This window comes from Podarcis melisellensis (genome assembly GCF_964234715.1).
Source record: "Podarcis melisellensis genome assembly, chromosome: 18".
In the NCBI taxonomy this organism is placed as follows: Eukaryota; Metazoa; Chordata; class Lepidosauria; order Squamata; family Lacertidae; genus Podarcis; species Podarcis melisellensis.
Window position 1 is genome coordinate 4,777,447 of NC_138536.1, and position 14,162 is coordinate 4,791,608.

Here is a 14,162-nt window from a genome sequence, read left to right on the forward strand (position 1 = left end):
GACTCCATGGCCCTTGTGGTCTCTTCCAACTCTATGATTCTATGATCCTGCGTACCAGATGGAGCTGGTAGACAGCTGCCCTGGACACAGAATTGACCTGCGCCTCCATGGACAGCTGTGAGTCCAGAATGACTCCCAGGCTGCACACCTGGTCCTTCAGGGGCACAGTTAACCCATTCAGGACTAGGGAGTCCCCATACCTGCCAGCCTTTGATGGCCCCCCGAGCTTCTGTTTTTATTTTCTGATTCGCTCGTTAAATTATCCTTCCCCTCCCCTTTTTCCTCCAGCATCAACAACAAGTGGTCCAAGCAGTCGAACGAGCCAAGCAGGTGACTATGGAAGAAGTGAATGTTTCAATCGGGGTATGTGGACCCCCACTTCCCTCCCACGCTCTTGGGGGAGCCCAAAGCCTTCCTCTCCTCCCCACCCCACCCCAAACCCTTTGTAACTACCTAGAGCAGCTCACGTATCTTTGAGCTTCTGGGCGCTGCTGAACTATAACTCCCATTCTTATCCCTCACCTCGAAATGGGGGAAAAAAAACAGTTCAGGAAAGTAACACTTCCTCTGCAGAGTTGGGTGGCTTTTTAGTTTATAATAATAATAATAATTTATTATTTGTACCCCGACCATCTGGCCGGGTTTCCCCAGCCACTCTGGGCGGCTTCCACAGAGACCAAAAATACACACATTAAAAACTTCCCTGAACAGGGCTGCCTTAAGATGTCTTCTGAATGTCAGGTAGTTGTTTATCTCTTTGATATCTCATGGGAGGACGTTCCACAGGCCGGGCGCCACCACCGAGAAGGCCCTCTACCTGGTTCCTTGTAGCTGTGCTTCTTGCAGGGAGGGAACCGCCAGAAGGCCCTCGGAGCTGGACCTCAGTGTCTGGGCTGGACGATGGGGGTGGAGACGCTCCTTCGGGTATACAGGACCGAGGCCGTTTAGGGCTTAAAATGGTCAGCACCAACACTTTGAATTGTGCTCGGAAACGTACTGGGAGCAAATGCAGGTCTTTCAGGACCAGTGTTATGTGGTCTCAGCGGCCGCTCCCAGTCACCAGTCTAGCTGCCACATTCTGGATTAATTGCAGTTTCCGGGTCACTTTCAAAGGGAGCGCCCTGTAGAGCGCATTGCAGTAGTTTATAAAAATTATGCATGGTGGATAGAGCAGGGTCTTTCAACCTTTTCAAGTCCACGGCTCCCTTGAGCAACTACAGTGGTACCTCGGGTTACATACGCTTCAGGTTACAGACTCTGCTAACCCAGAAACAGTGCTTCAGGTTAAGAACTTTGCTTCAGGATGAGAACAGTAATCGTGCTCTGGCAGCAGCAGGAGGCCCCATTAGCTAAAGTGGTGCTTCAGGTTAAGAACAGTTTCAGGTTAAGAACGGACCTCCGGAACGAATTAAGTGCTTAACCCGAGGTACCACTGTATGTTATTTCTGCGGCACCCGTGGGGGGCTCAGTTATGACCACAGAGCTGGCAGCCCCTCACTCCTTTTCGAACACCCTCCCTTGTGGAGCGTTCCCCCAGCCTCCCCTCTTCTCCCCTCTCCTGGGGAGTCGTCTAGGCAGCTGCTGCCACCCCCCCTGGTCTCTGAGCTGCCCCCCAAAGAGAGGTGCCTCCTCAAACTGCCCCACAGGGGCCTGGGACTTGCCTGCCCATTCCCAACAGCAAGGGCTGGCGGACTGGGCTCCCTTGCCCGCTTGCTTGCTTAATCCGAGGCTGGCTCTGTTCCTGGCGTCCAGCACCCCCTAGCCAGCCCCAGCGGCGCCATTCGCACGGGGAACTTGCATCCAGGGTTGCTGCAACAAACAGCTGTGCAAGCCTTAGGGAGACAGAGACGCCAGAGGGCATCAGAGGAAGGAAAGAGGTACAGAGGCCAGTGTTTCCCGCGCACCCCTGACCATCATTCCAGGCACCCCACCGAAAACCACCGGCTAGAGAAAATCTAGGACCGAGGGAACTGACCGCTGGGTGATTCAGGGCAGAGAAAAGAAAGCCCTTTCTTCCTTTGGCTCGAAAGTTAGACCGTGGGAATTCGCTTCGCCACAAGGCGGCGAAGGCTGCCAACTTGGGATGGCTTCAAAAAGAGGATTAGGCAAATTCGCCAAGCAGGGGGCTTTTGCAGTTATAGCCGGGGAAGGCTTCCAGAAACCATTTTCAGCGGGGGGGGGGGGGCGCGAAGTGGTCTCCCGTTTGGGTCTTGTGGAAAAGGATGCTGTGCCAGACAGTCGGATCCAAGATGCTGCCCTGGTGTTTTTATGGTTCTTAAGAGGACTGGTGAGATTTGTAGCTTGGGGGGGGGGAGCTCCTCCCGATCTAAGAAACCTGCCCCCCCCTTCTGCTCCCCAGGAGAACGAGTCACCTTGACGCTAGTCAGACAAGCGTTCTCTTAACCTGGAGCAGACGCACGGGGTATCACTGCTATAGAAAGTTTTGCAATGACGTCGACAGGCTCGCTCTGTTTATGCCCCTGAGATGTTTTCTCCCCAATCGAAACCCCCCTTTTTCTTCTCCATCGCGCTGGGCAAATCGATGGCCAGCCTGAGACCCGTGGCCAAATATTTTTCAGGTTGGAATATTTAACACACACACACCCCCCAGCACAAAACACGTCTGCTCGATGCAAGCGCAATATCCCTGGAAAACAGTTGTCCAACTTCTGCTTTCAATACCTCCAGCATCGCCTCCTAAGGCAGCTGTCCAACAGGTCTTTATTATCATCCTTCTAATGGGTGGCGCTGTGGGTTAAACCACAGAGCCTAGGGCTTGCCGATCAGAAGTTCAGTGGTTCAAATCCCCGCGACGGTGTGAGCTCCCGTTGCTCGGTCCCTGCTTCTGCCAACCTAGCAGATCAAAAGCACGTCAAAGTGCAAGTAGATAAATAGGTACCACTCCGGCGGGAAGGTAAACGGCATTTCCGTGCACTGCTCTGGTTCACCAGAAGCGGCTTAGTCATGCTGGCCACATGACCCGGAAGCTGTACACCGGCTCCATCGGCCAATAAAGCGAGATGAGCACCGCAACCCCAGAGTCGGTCACGACTGGACCTAATGGTCAGGGGTCCCTTTACCTTTACTTAACGGCCTTTCAGATATATTACGGATTATGTCAACACAGTGGTACCTCTGCTGTCGAACGCAATCTGTGCCGGAAGACCGGTCGACTTCCGAAACGTTCGACAACCGAGGTGCAAAGAGCGGTCGTCAAAGTGACTTCCGAAAAGCGTTTGAAAACCAAAGCAATTACTTCTGGGTTTCCGGCGTTAGGAAACCAAAACGTTCGGCTTCTGAGACGCTTGAAAACCAAGGTTACCCCCTGTATAAAGAAATATATGAACACACACACACCACCAATGAACATTTTTTTGTGTCTAGTTCTGCTTCGTATACAGTTTTCCAGAGCAAAATTTATTTTTTAACAAGCGTATACTTCTGGATTGTAAAACGAAAACCCAGCCACGACTCCCGAAAAGCAGTCGAACAACTCTCCGGTGTTTTCATAACGCGGCGCTTGATTTGCACGTTAATTCCACATAGGTGTGTAAATGTGCTTTAACGCGCTCTCCTAAAGCGTGCTTTTTGTGTATGTGTGTGTGTGTGTGTGTGTACAAGATGTGGTTGCTCGAACGAGCGATGCAGAATTTGGGGGTGGTGCAAATTTTGAGAGGTGGTTCTGCCCTTTCGGTGTGGCATTTCCTAGGCTTCCTAGACTAGCCTTTAAATGCAAACAGAAACTGATTTCTCCCGGGTCGTCTTGTGTTTCTCGCTCACGAGAGCTCAGCACGGATGCCATCCTGAATTTTACAGAGAGGGAGGGAGAAAGGGGAGCCCTTTTAAAGGTGTCTTGGCAGGGACGGCAGATTGCTCCATTGCCGCGGTTAATGAGCGGATTAGAAAAGGCTCTAACCGGAGGGACGCGGTAATGATAATGGCTGTGGGTAATTGGATTTAGCGCAAGAGGCTGGGGAGTCCTGAGTGGGACGTCTGGAACGGGGAGGAAAGGGGGCACAGCGTCGGAAAGACTGAAACTGGAGCCGGCGAGCTCTAGGAAAGGATGGCAGGTTTGTGTCTGCCGAGAAGGACTTGGCAAGGGGAGGTTTTCGCGCCTTCCGAGTGCCAGCCAGCCGTCCCTTTCCCCAAGTACCGTTTTCAGGGTGCCAGCCAGCCATACTCTTTCCAAAGCACTCCATTTCCAGGGTACCAGCCAGCCATACCCTTTCCCCAAACACCATTTCCAGGGTGCCAGCCAGCCGTACCCTTTCCCCAAACACCATTTCCAGGGTGCCAGCCAGCCATACCCTTTCCCCAAACACCATTTCCAGGGTGCCAGCCAGCCATACCCTTTCACCAAACACCATTTTCAGGGTGTACCAGAGTCATTCAAAGTGTTATAATTTTTCTTCAGTGTGTTGAAAGATAGTGAGAGAATGGAAACAGCTCTGAGTGGCGGCTGCAGAAATCCCGAGCGGGGAATTGGGTTGCGGTAACGTGGTTAACCTATGAGGCAGCTGTTCCTATTGGTTCCTTTTTGTTTTTTTAAAAAAGTGTTTTCTTTCCTTTATAGCAGAACGAATGGGCCATATTTAATTTAAAAGGCTCGAGAAAGCGAAGGCTGACCCAGTTTCTTGAGCACGCATGGTTTTTTCTGATGAGGAGGGAGTTAAGGAGCGAAGGAGATGAGCAAACTCTCCACACCCCCTCCTCCTGGGAGGCAGTGTGGCTTAGTGGTTAGAGCGTCGGATTTGACCTGGGAGACCCAGGATTCAGATCCCCACTCAAGCATGAAGCTTGCGGCCTCGACATGAGGCCAGGAAACTGCCTCTTGGCGAGCTGGTTGTCAGAAAGGAGATTTTGACAAAGCATCAGGAAGAACTTTCTGAAATTAAGAGTTGTTTGACAGTGGAACAGACTCCCACTAGAAGTGGTGAACTCTCCTTCCTTGGAGGTTACTAAGCAGAGGTTGGACGGCCGTCTCTCATGGATGCTTTCGCTGAGATGCCTTCATTTCAGGGGGTTGGTCTAGATGACCGCTGGGGTCCCTTCCAGCTCCCCGGTCCTGTGCATAGCTGTCAAGCGTCCCTTATTTGGCGGGACAGTCCCTTATCCCAGCGCCGTGTCCCACTGCTGTCCCTTATTGATGATGTCGCTTAAATTTCCCGGGTTTCAAAGGAAGCAGCTCCTCTCCCTCCCTCCCTGCCGGCCAGGGAGGAGGGAGGCTCCAGCTGCGTTGCTTGGCTACGTTGCTCACCCAATAAGGAGTCTAAGAACGACTGGGGGGGTGGAGCTTGCATGCCTTGTGCCAATCAAATCGGCCGCGATGCCTGGGGACTCGCCTTTGCTCAGCGCTTCCCAGCGGAGAGGTGACGGTGGTTTTCCTTGCTGCATCTCCTTTGCCGGGTTGCTGCGCTGTGGGAACCACCGCTTGAGGCTTCGTTTGGCTGCTGGCTGGGCTTTCTGCCTTTGGCTCGGAGCGGCTCAGACGTCGAACATACCTGTGCTCTGAAAATCCCTTATTTTGGCTGCTGATCCCTTATTTTCGAGGCTGCTGGTCCCTTATTTTCAAATCTGTAAGTTGACAGCTATGGTCCTGTGATTCCACATTTGGTCCCCCCCTTCTATAAACCCCCTTCTGTCTCCTCGCAGCATCAACTCCAAGCTCAGCACCTTTCGCATCATGCGCCTCCTATCCCACTGACCCCTCACCCGTCCGGCATGCAGTCGGCCACTCTGGCCACCCTGGGCAGTGCGTCCGGCTTGCTGGCTTTGTCTGGAGTTCTGGGCGCCCAAGCCCAGCTCCTCGCCAAGGATGACCGAGGTCTTCTCGACACGGATCACAGAGGTACCAAAGTCTAACCTGTCCTCTCTTTTTTTAAAAAAATAATTTTTATTAAGTACAAATTGGAAAACATACCGTATTTTTTGCTCTATAAGACTCACTTTTCCCCTCCCAAAAAGTAAAGGGAAATGTGTGTGCGTCTTATGGAGCGAATGCAGGCTGCGCAGCTATCCCAGAATATTCTGAATCTCAGAAGCCATAACAGCAAGAGGGATCGCTGCACAGTGAAAGCAGCAATCCCTCTTGCTGTTCTGGCTTCTGGGAGAGCTGCGCAGCCTGCATTCGCTCCATAAGACGCACACACATTTCCCCTTACTTTTTAGGAGGGGAAAAGTGAGTCTTATAGAGCAAAAAATACGGTGTATACTAAAATAAAGGTCGCGCAGATAACAGCCTCGCCGATAACTTCAGCCCGGCTCACGTTTGTTAAGTCAGAAGTAAGTAACTTGCCGCTAGTTCCCTGGGCTTAGTCGGTTCACAGCCTAGGTGGGCAACCTGCTTTTTGTAGACCGCCTTGGGTCAGCGGCTGCTCATCTTTAGGCGGCGGCGACAATGACAAATTACCTAACTTTTTTTGTTGTTTATTTCATGGAAGGGAGAAATGTGCTGTTCAATAACACACACACACACCCCCCCAGAAAAAATCCTGTTAGCCATTTAAAAACAGAGGTACTGATATATAGATATAGATGATAGAGATAGATGATAGATAGATAGATGATGATAAATAGATAGATGATAGATAGATAGAGATAGATAGATAGATAGATAGATAGATAGATGATAGATAGATAGATGATAGATAGATGATAGATACATAGATAGATAGATAGATAGATAATAGATAGATAAATAGATAAATGATAGATAGATAGATGATAGATAGATAGATAGATGATAGAGAGATAGATAGGTAGATAGATAGATACAATATTATTTTAACATTTTGCTCACAAATATCAGTTCTGCTGTTATTTTCCTCTGTGCACCATTGTGGCTGTTTTTGAGATACTGAAATCTCTCTCTCTCTCTCTCTCTCTCTCTCCATCCTTTCCCTTTTGCTGATCCGCGTTGCCATGGCGACAGAGAGAGACCCGGGTCCCGTAAGTCTCTTTTTTTCCTCCCACCCCTTCCCTTCCATTCTTCAATCCTTCGCTCCCCCCCCCCAATTGTTTAGCCGTACAGACGCCCCTTTCCTTTCCCCCCCACCCTTCGCTCGAGAAATCACTTCTAAACAGAGAGAAGAATAAATTTTTTTGGGGGGGAGTCATGCGTTTTGGAGAGCATCTGGGCCCCCCCCTTATTTTATTTTTAAAGCTCTGTATGTGTTTGGAGCTGGGGGGGGGGGGAGAGATGGAGAAGAATGAGTGGGAAAAGCCCGTTGAACAAAACAATTGCTGTAAGGGTTTGGGAGGCAGCCAATTTGCGCTTTTGAAAATGATGTTTATGTGTCCCCCCTGTTTTTTCCCCTGGGAGGGGGGCATTGAGCATGTGACACACACCCCTTCTCCTTGGGTGGGGGCCTGCAAATCACGTTGCCCCATCCCATTTGGGTTTCCTTATTTTTATATATATACAGTATATTAATTTATTTAATCGTTTTTTCAATACAGACATCAACCACAAAAAACACATACAACAAAAACCACAATAACACTAATAATACAATTTAACAATTCAGATTTGACTACTGATATACCTATAACTAGGGACGCAGGTGGCGCTATGAGTTAAACCACAGAGCCTAGGGCTTGCCGATCAGAAGGTCGGCGGTTCGAATCCCTGCAATGACGGGGTGAGCTCCCGTTGCTCGGTCCCTGCTCCTGCCAACCTAGCAGTTCGAAAGCAAGTCAAAGTGCAAGTAGATAAATAGGTACCACTCTGGTGGGAAGGTAAACGGCATTTCCGTGCGCTGCTCTGGTTCGCCAGAAGCGGCTTAGTCCTGCTGGCCACATGACCCGGAAGCTGTACGCCGGCTCCCTCGGCCAATAAAGCGAGATGAGCGCCGCAACCCCAGAGTCGGCCACGACTGGACCTAATGGCCAGGGGTCCCTTTACCTTTTATACCTATAACTACACCCTTTTAACAATATTTCCCCACCTCTCCTCCCCCTACTTCCCGCCTTATCGCTTAAGTATTCCTTCCAGATTTCTTAGTATTTATCCCTTCTTAATTTGCGTCGATATGCAATCCGTTCGCAGGCAACTAGTCTGTCCGTATTGTCAACCCATGGGCTCAATGGGATCTTTTTGCGGCTCTTCCAATTCATCAAAACAAGTTTTTTTTTGCTTCTAATATGGCACGGTACATCCATTTTTTTTAACCCCTTGTAAATATCAAGACAGACAAAAGGAAGGCGTTTTTTGCGTGGTTGAACTATGGAACTCACTCACTATTGAACTCAGGTGTCTTCTAAAAATTGGATAGACGTTTATTTCCTTGACGTCTGATGGGAGGGCTTTTCACGGGGAGGGCAGGTGCGGCGACTGAAATACTAAAACAGACACTTGCTTCTCTTCCCTCCTTCCCCAGAGCTCCTTAGCGCTGTCCAACGGGGAGCGAATGCGAGCCATTTCGGAATATCTGAACAGCAGCAAAAAGAGGAAAACAGAGGAGAAGGAATATGCCACAGACTACGTACGGCGGGCTGGGTTTGGGGGCTTGGGGAATGGAAAACTAGGCACACACCGCAGTGTGCATAACAGTGACAATTACAGTGGTACCTTGGTTCTCAAACTTAATCCGTTCCGGAAGTCCATTCCAAAACCAAAGCGTTCCAAAACCAAGGCGCGCTTTCCCATACAAAGTCATGCAAAAGGGATTAATCCGTCCCAGACTTTTAAAAACAACATGAATTTTACTATCCAACAAGACCATTGATCCCTAAAACGAAAGCAATCATCAATGTACTGTACTATAAACTAAATAAGACAGTATTGTAGATGATAAAAATATTTTTTTTTCCTTACCTGCACTGATGATAGTGATTGTTTGGATGGGGGGGCTTTTATCCATTTCTTCAGACACACAATCAATCAATCAATCAATCAATCAGTAGCTGAACTGGGTTCCACAGCCATGAAAACAAATTAACTGAAAGAGCCCCCAAAATGAAAAATAAATAGCAAAAACAAAAGCACCAAACTTCATTCGTTCCGGAAGTCCGTTTGACTTCCGAAATGTTCAAAAACCAAAGCGCAGCTTCTGATTGGTGCAGGCGCCCTGGATGTTTGGCTTCTGAAAAACGTTCGAAAACTGGAACACTTGCTTCCGGGTGTAATGGTTCTAGGGGTTGCTCGTGCGTAAACCGGCGCCACACCTGGCTGGGTTGCCTGAGTGAACCCTTTCTGTCTGGACAGCCACTCACCCGTGGCTGTCTCAATCGCTGGCAGAATCCGTCAGTGGGCGTTTCTTGAACTTCTTCCAGCAAAGAAGCTCTTTGACGCCTAGTCGCCGCCTACTCTCCCTGCGCGGAAGCCTTCTGCGCAGGGAGGGTGTGGGCAGCGGAGGACCCGTGCTCTCCCCGCTGGTCTCCGGTGAGGAGTCATGGAGCCACCTCGCCGATTCCCCCATCTGCCCCCCTTCTCCACTGGTGCTACGCTGAATTCCTTCCCCAGAAGATGGGCTGCTTCTCTCCCTCCCGGGACGCTCTCCGGAACCCCTCTGGAGCCCTCCCTCTCCCTCTGGCTCCGATGGCAGTTCCCTAACACCGGGTTTTTGGCGTTTGGGAACCAAGGAGTTTGAGAACTGAGGTACCGCTATAATTGCACGTTTATTGAAAGTATTTAGTTTAACAAATTCACAGAGCTGGTTTTGGGGGAGACTCTTATAGCTTTCGTTTCCCCTTTTTTTTTTACAGGGCAGCGACGGAGACAAGAGCGAAGAAAACTTGGTGGTTGACGAGCTTTGCGTGCGTATAATAGAACTTCTCGCGGGCGTATAGATATTTCCAAGTTCATGACAGTAGGCTATAGTCTGTGGGTTAAACCACAGAGCCTAGGACTTGCCGATCTCTTCCCTTCATAAAAGGGAAGAGAAAGGAAATAAAAGATCAGGCTGAATTCAAGAAGGGGGTTAGTCCCGCTTCACAAACTGAAGCCCGTTTTGCTCATTCGATATTGGCTGCTGAGAATTTTTGTTTGAGGTATGCAGAAAGCAGATATCTGAACAGGAATTATTTACCGTGTTTTTCGCTCTATAAGACGCACCAGACCACAAGACGCACCTGGTTTTTGGAGGAGGAAAACAAGGGAAAAAAATATTCTGAATCTCAGAAGCCAGAACAGCAAGAGGGATCGCTGCGCAGCGAAAGCAGCAATCCCTCTTGCTGTTCTGGCTTCTGGGATAGCTGCGCAGCCTGAATTTGCCCCATAAGACGCACACACATTTCCCCTTGCTTTTTAGGAGGGAAAAGGTGAGTCTCATAGAGCAAAAAATACGGTAGTTGGAAAGGACCTCTGATACCTGTCTGTCTGTTTTTCTCTGTCTCTCACTGTCTCTCTCTCTCTCTCTTTCTGTTTTCTCCATACCAGGATCCCTCCTCCCCGCACAGCGTCAATTCCTTCTCCTCCCGGGAAAACGGTGTCGATAAAATCTCCCTGCAGAGGAAGGAATCCATGCAGCTTAGTCCAACATCTTGCAGCTCCTCGCCACCCCGGATCACCAAGGAGGTGGTCACGGTACGTGTGTAATTTCGGGGGATCTATGCCTTCCTGCGTTCAGGGGGACCAAGGAGCATTTTGGGGGGGGAGCCCCGACAATTGAGGCACAGAGCAGCCCGTTCTCATCCTGTTTCCACGAACGTCTTGGCTTTGTTTGATGGATTTCGTACGTTTCTATGGAAAAGGATCTCGCACGTAAACTGGTCCCGAGTTGCGAAGGGCTTTACATGCTAGTAGTCACACCTTGAACCTTGAAAACACCGTAAGCGCCCAGCAGACCTGGTCAGAACAGACGGTCCTTCAGATGTTTGGTGCCTCCAGCTAATGATTACATTATATTTATAATATAATAAATTTGCTTCCATCAAATTATGAAGCCACAGTAAACCTTAAAAACTTCCCTGTAAAAGGTTGCCTTCAGGTGTCTTCTAAAAGCCCGTGCCATTGTTTATTTCCTTGACATCTGATGGGAGGGTGCCACTACCGAGAAGGCCCTGCTACCTCACGTCTTGGCTGTCAGCCATCCCTTATTTGGCGGGAAAGTCCCTTATCCCCGCGCCATGTCATGCTGCTGTCCCTTATTGATGATGCCCCTTAAATTTCCCGGGTTTCAGAGGAAGCAGCTCCTCTCCCTCCCTCCCTGCCGGCCAGGGAGGAGGGAGGCTCCAGCTGTGTTGCTTGGCTGCGTTGCTCACCCAATAAGGAGTCTAAGAACAACTGGGGGGTGGAGCTTGCATGCCTTGTGCCGATCAAATTGGCCGCCTTGCCTGGGGACTCGCCTTTGCTCAGCGCTTCCCAGCGGAGAGGTGACGGTGGTTTTCCTTGCTGCATCCCCTTGCTGGGTTGCTGCGCTGTGGGAACCACCGCTTGAGGCTTCATTTGGCTGCTGGCTAGGCTTTCTGCCTTTGGCTTGGAGGGGCTCAGAAGTTGAACATACCTGTGTTCTGAAAATCCCTTATTTTGGCTGCTTATTTTCTAGGCTGCTGGTCCCTTATTTTCAAATCTGTAAGTTGACAGCTATGCCTCATGTCTCGCAGAGACACAACCACCAGAAGACACACACACACCCCGAGCTAGACCTCAGTTGTCGTCGTGATTTTTTCTTCTTTTAAGAGTGGGAAGGACTTTGTCCGCTCTCCCCGAGTGTCTCTGAGAAAGGGATGGGGGCAGAGGTGTAAATAAATGAAATTAAAGCAGTAATACCTTCCAGGTAGAGAAAGCGGGCACCCCCGGTTTGAAATCCAGCACCCCAACTTCTCAAGGTGAAGGGATGGCGCCGGGATCCTCCAGCAGCAGCACGCCCCAGCTCCGTCCAGGGGTCGCGAAGCAGACCGTGGAATCTCTCGGTAATTTGGGGGAGATCGGAAGTGGGTCTGTGATTTGAGCGGGGCAGAGTGGGGAGGTGTGTGAACTGCTGTCAAACTGGCCTTCAAGTCCTTTTGGCTCTTTCTTCCTATAGAAATAAGGTTGTAAGGCTGTCGTCATGCTGCAGTTCCTGTAGCTGCCAGTAGGGGGCCACTCCAATGCCAGTGTGATGAGCAGCAGGCAGGAGAGAGAGAAAGCAAGTAGGGCAGGGAGCCCAGGTGAACTTTTTAATGGAGGCAGAGGCACTGTGAAGCTTTCAGAGCTGTTGTGTGCTTCACAGAGCAGCAAAAGAGCTTCACAAGAACAGCTTGCTAAACTGCTGTGTGAAGCACTCGCCAAATTAAACTTCACTGCAGACATGTTTAATGGAGTGCTTATTATTATATCCTAATAATCCATTGTGGGACGCGGGTGACGCTGTGGGTTAAACCACAGAGCCTAGGACTTGCTGATCAAAAGGTCGGCGGTTCGAATCCCCGCAATGTCGGGGTGAGCTCCCGTTGCTCGGTCCCTGCTCCTGCCAACCTAGCAGTTCGAAAGCACATCAAAGTGCAAGTAGATAAATAGGTACCACTCCGGCAGGAAGGTAAACGGCGTTTCCGTGCACTGCTCTGGTTCGCCAGAAGCGGCTTAGTCCTGCTGGCCACATGACCCGGAAGCTGTACGCCGGCTCCCTCGGCCAGTAAAGCGAGATGAGCGCCGCAACCACAGAGTCATCCACGACTGGACCTAATGGTCAGGGGTCCCTTTACAGCGTACAATTTCCGGGTCATGTGGCCAGCAGGACTAAGCCGCTTCTGGTTAACCAGAGCAGCGCACGGAAATGCCATTTACCTTCCCGCCGGAGCGGTACCTATTTATCTACTTGCACTTTGACGTGCTTTCGAACTGCTAGGTTGGCAAGAGCAGGGACCGAGCAACGGGAGCTCACCCCGTTGCGGGGATTCAAACCACCGACCTTCTGATCGGCAAGTCCTAGGCTCTGTGGTTTAACCCACAGCGCCACCCGCGTCCCATCCCTTTACATCCATCTCTCATCTATTCCTTGATCCTTTTCTTCCACTTCAGCCCTGAGCCTGCGAAATCCACTCACGGTCCAGAGCTCCTACCAAGCCGCCTTCAACGTGGCGCACGCGTCTGTCAACGGCGACATGGCGAGTGCGGGACCTTACGCGGGGCTGCACCTGGTAACCCCCCAGCTCAATGGGGCGGCGGTCGTGGGGGCCGCCAGCTACGGGCGTTCCCCTCTGGTAAGTGTTTCGGCCATTGCCGCTTAGGGAAATGAGAGGGGGCTGCCCTATGGTGAGCCAGACCCTTGCTCCATCTAGACCAGTGCTGCCTACACAGGTTGGCAGCATCTCTCCAGCATTTCAGGCAGGGGGAACGTGCTCGGCCCAGCCTATAGATGCTGTGGATTGAGACTGCCAATGAGCCACTGCGCTTCCTCAAAGCAAAAGGCAAGGTTCCAGTCCTCAAGTTTCTGAACGAAAGCTAAGTCCTACCTGAGTCGAAGCCCATCTAGACCAGGGCTGCGTACACTGGCTGGCAGCAGCTCACCAGCCTTTCAGGTGCCAGGCTTAGCCGAACCCAGAGATGCCAGGGAGTTGCACCCGGGACCAGCTGAAGACTGGCCACTCTGCCACTGAATTAAAACCTTCCACCTAAAACTGAAAAGTGGCTGGTCTTCATGGTTGCGAAATCAAGGGCGGATTGAAGTAGCAGTAAATGATTTATTTCTTGTGGCAAATGGACATTTTTCCATGGGAAGAAGCCTTTTTCGTTATTCTGCGCTTGTAAGAAACTGATCTTTTGCCGTGGTCGCTTTGAAACTCCCTGCTTATTTCGGCACCGGCTGAAAACATTTTCCCGCCTGTTCAAGCCCAAATCAGATGTGTAGAATATTGGCCTGTGTTCCAACCTGGTTTTGTAGCTTATCATTGAATTGTAGAGTTGGACCGGATCACACTGCCTGCGATGCAGGAATCTTGCCCTGCTGGGTCGTTGATTCAAATTATTATCTGGATCTTTTAACTGTCGCTGCTGAAGGAATGGGTTTCTGTGCAGGGACCCAAAATCCCCATTTTTCCTTTTCCAAGGGAGCGTTTCTAAAATGCTTTAACTTGAGCTCTTGAGCCAAAACCCAGCTGTATAAACAAGTGCTCAAAGCTCTCTCATCAGTCCATGAAGGCTGGTAATGATGGATGGCCTTGTCCGTTCCAAAGTGGAACAGGGATAGCACGTTTGGGCCTTATCTTACGTCCTGACCACAAAGATGCACAGACCTAGTCCG

The 14,162-nt window shown here is 50.5% G+C and overlaps 1 protein-coding gene across 2 annotated transcripts in view; it reads left to right on the forward strand.

Annotated features, from left to right (window-relative positions):
- LOC309360718 (transducin-like enhancer protein 1) overlaps window positions 1-14,162 on the forward strand; it is a 40,930-nt gene that overhangs the window by 14,976 nt on the left and 11,792 nt on the right. Inside the window, exons 7-14 of one of the 2 annotated variants that reach the window (XM_081895501.1) lie at window positions 289-363; window positions 5,653-5,848; window positions 6,932-6,948; window positions 8,379-8,483; window positions 9,706-9,756; window positions 10,379-10,525; window positions 11,718-11,853; window positions 12,941-13,122. In XM_081895501.1, coding sequence (XP_081751627.1) covers window positions 289-363; window positions 5,653-5,848; window positions 6,932-6,948; window positions 8,379-8,483; window positions 9,706-9,756; window positions 10,379-10,525; window positions 11,718-11,853; window positions 12,941-13,122 — 909 coding nt within the window. The remainder of the gene's footprint in view (window positions 1-288; window positions 364-5,652; window positions 5,849-6,931; window positions 6,949-8,378; window positions 8,484-9,705; window positions 9,757-10,378; window positions 10,526-11,717; window positions 11,854-12,940; window positions 13,123-14,162) is intronic. The other variant, XM_081895502.1, reaches the window with a different exon arrangement.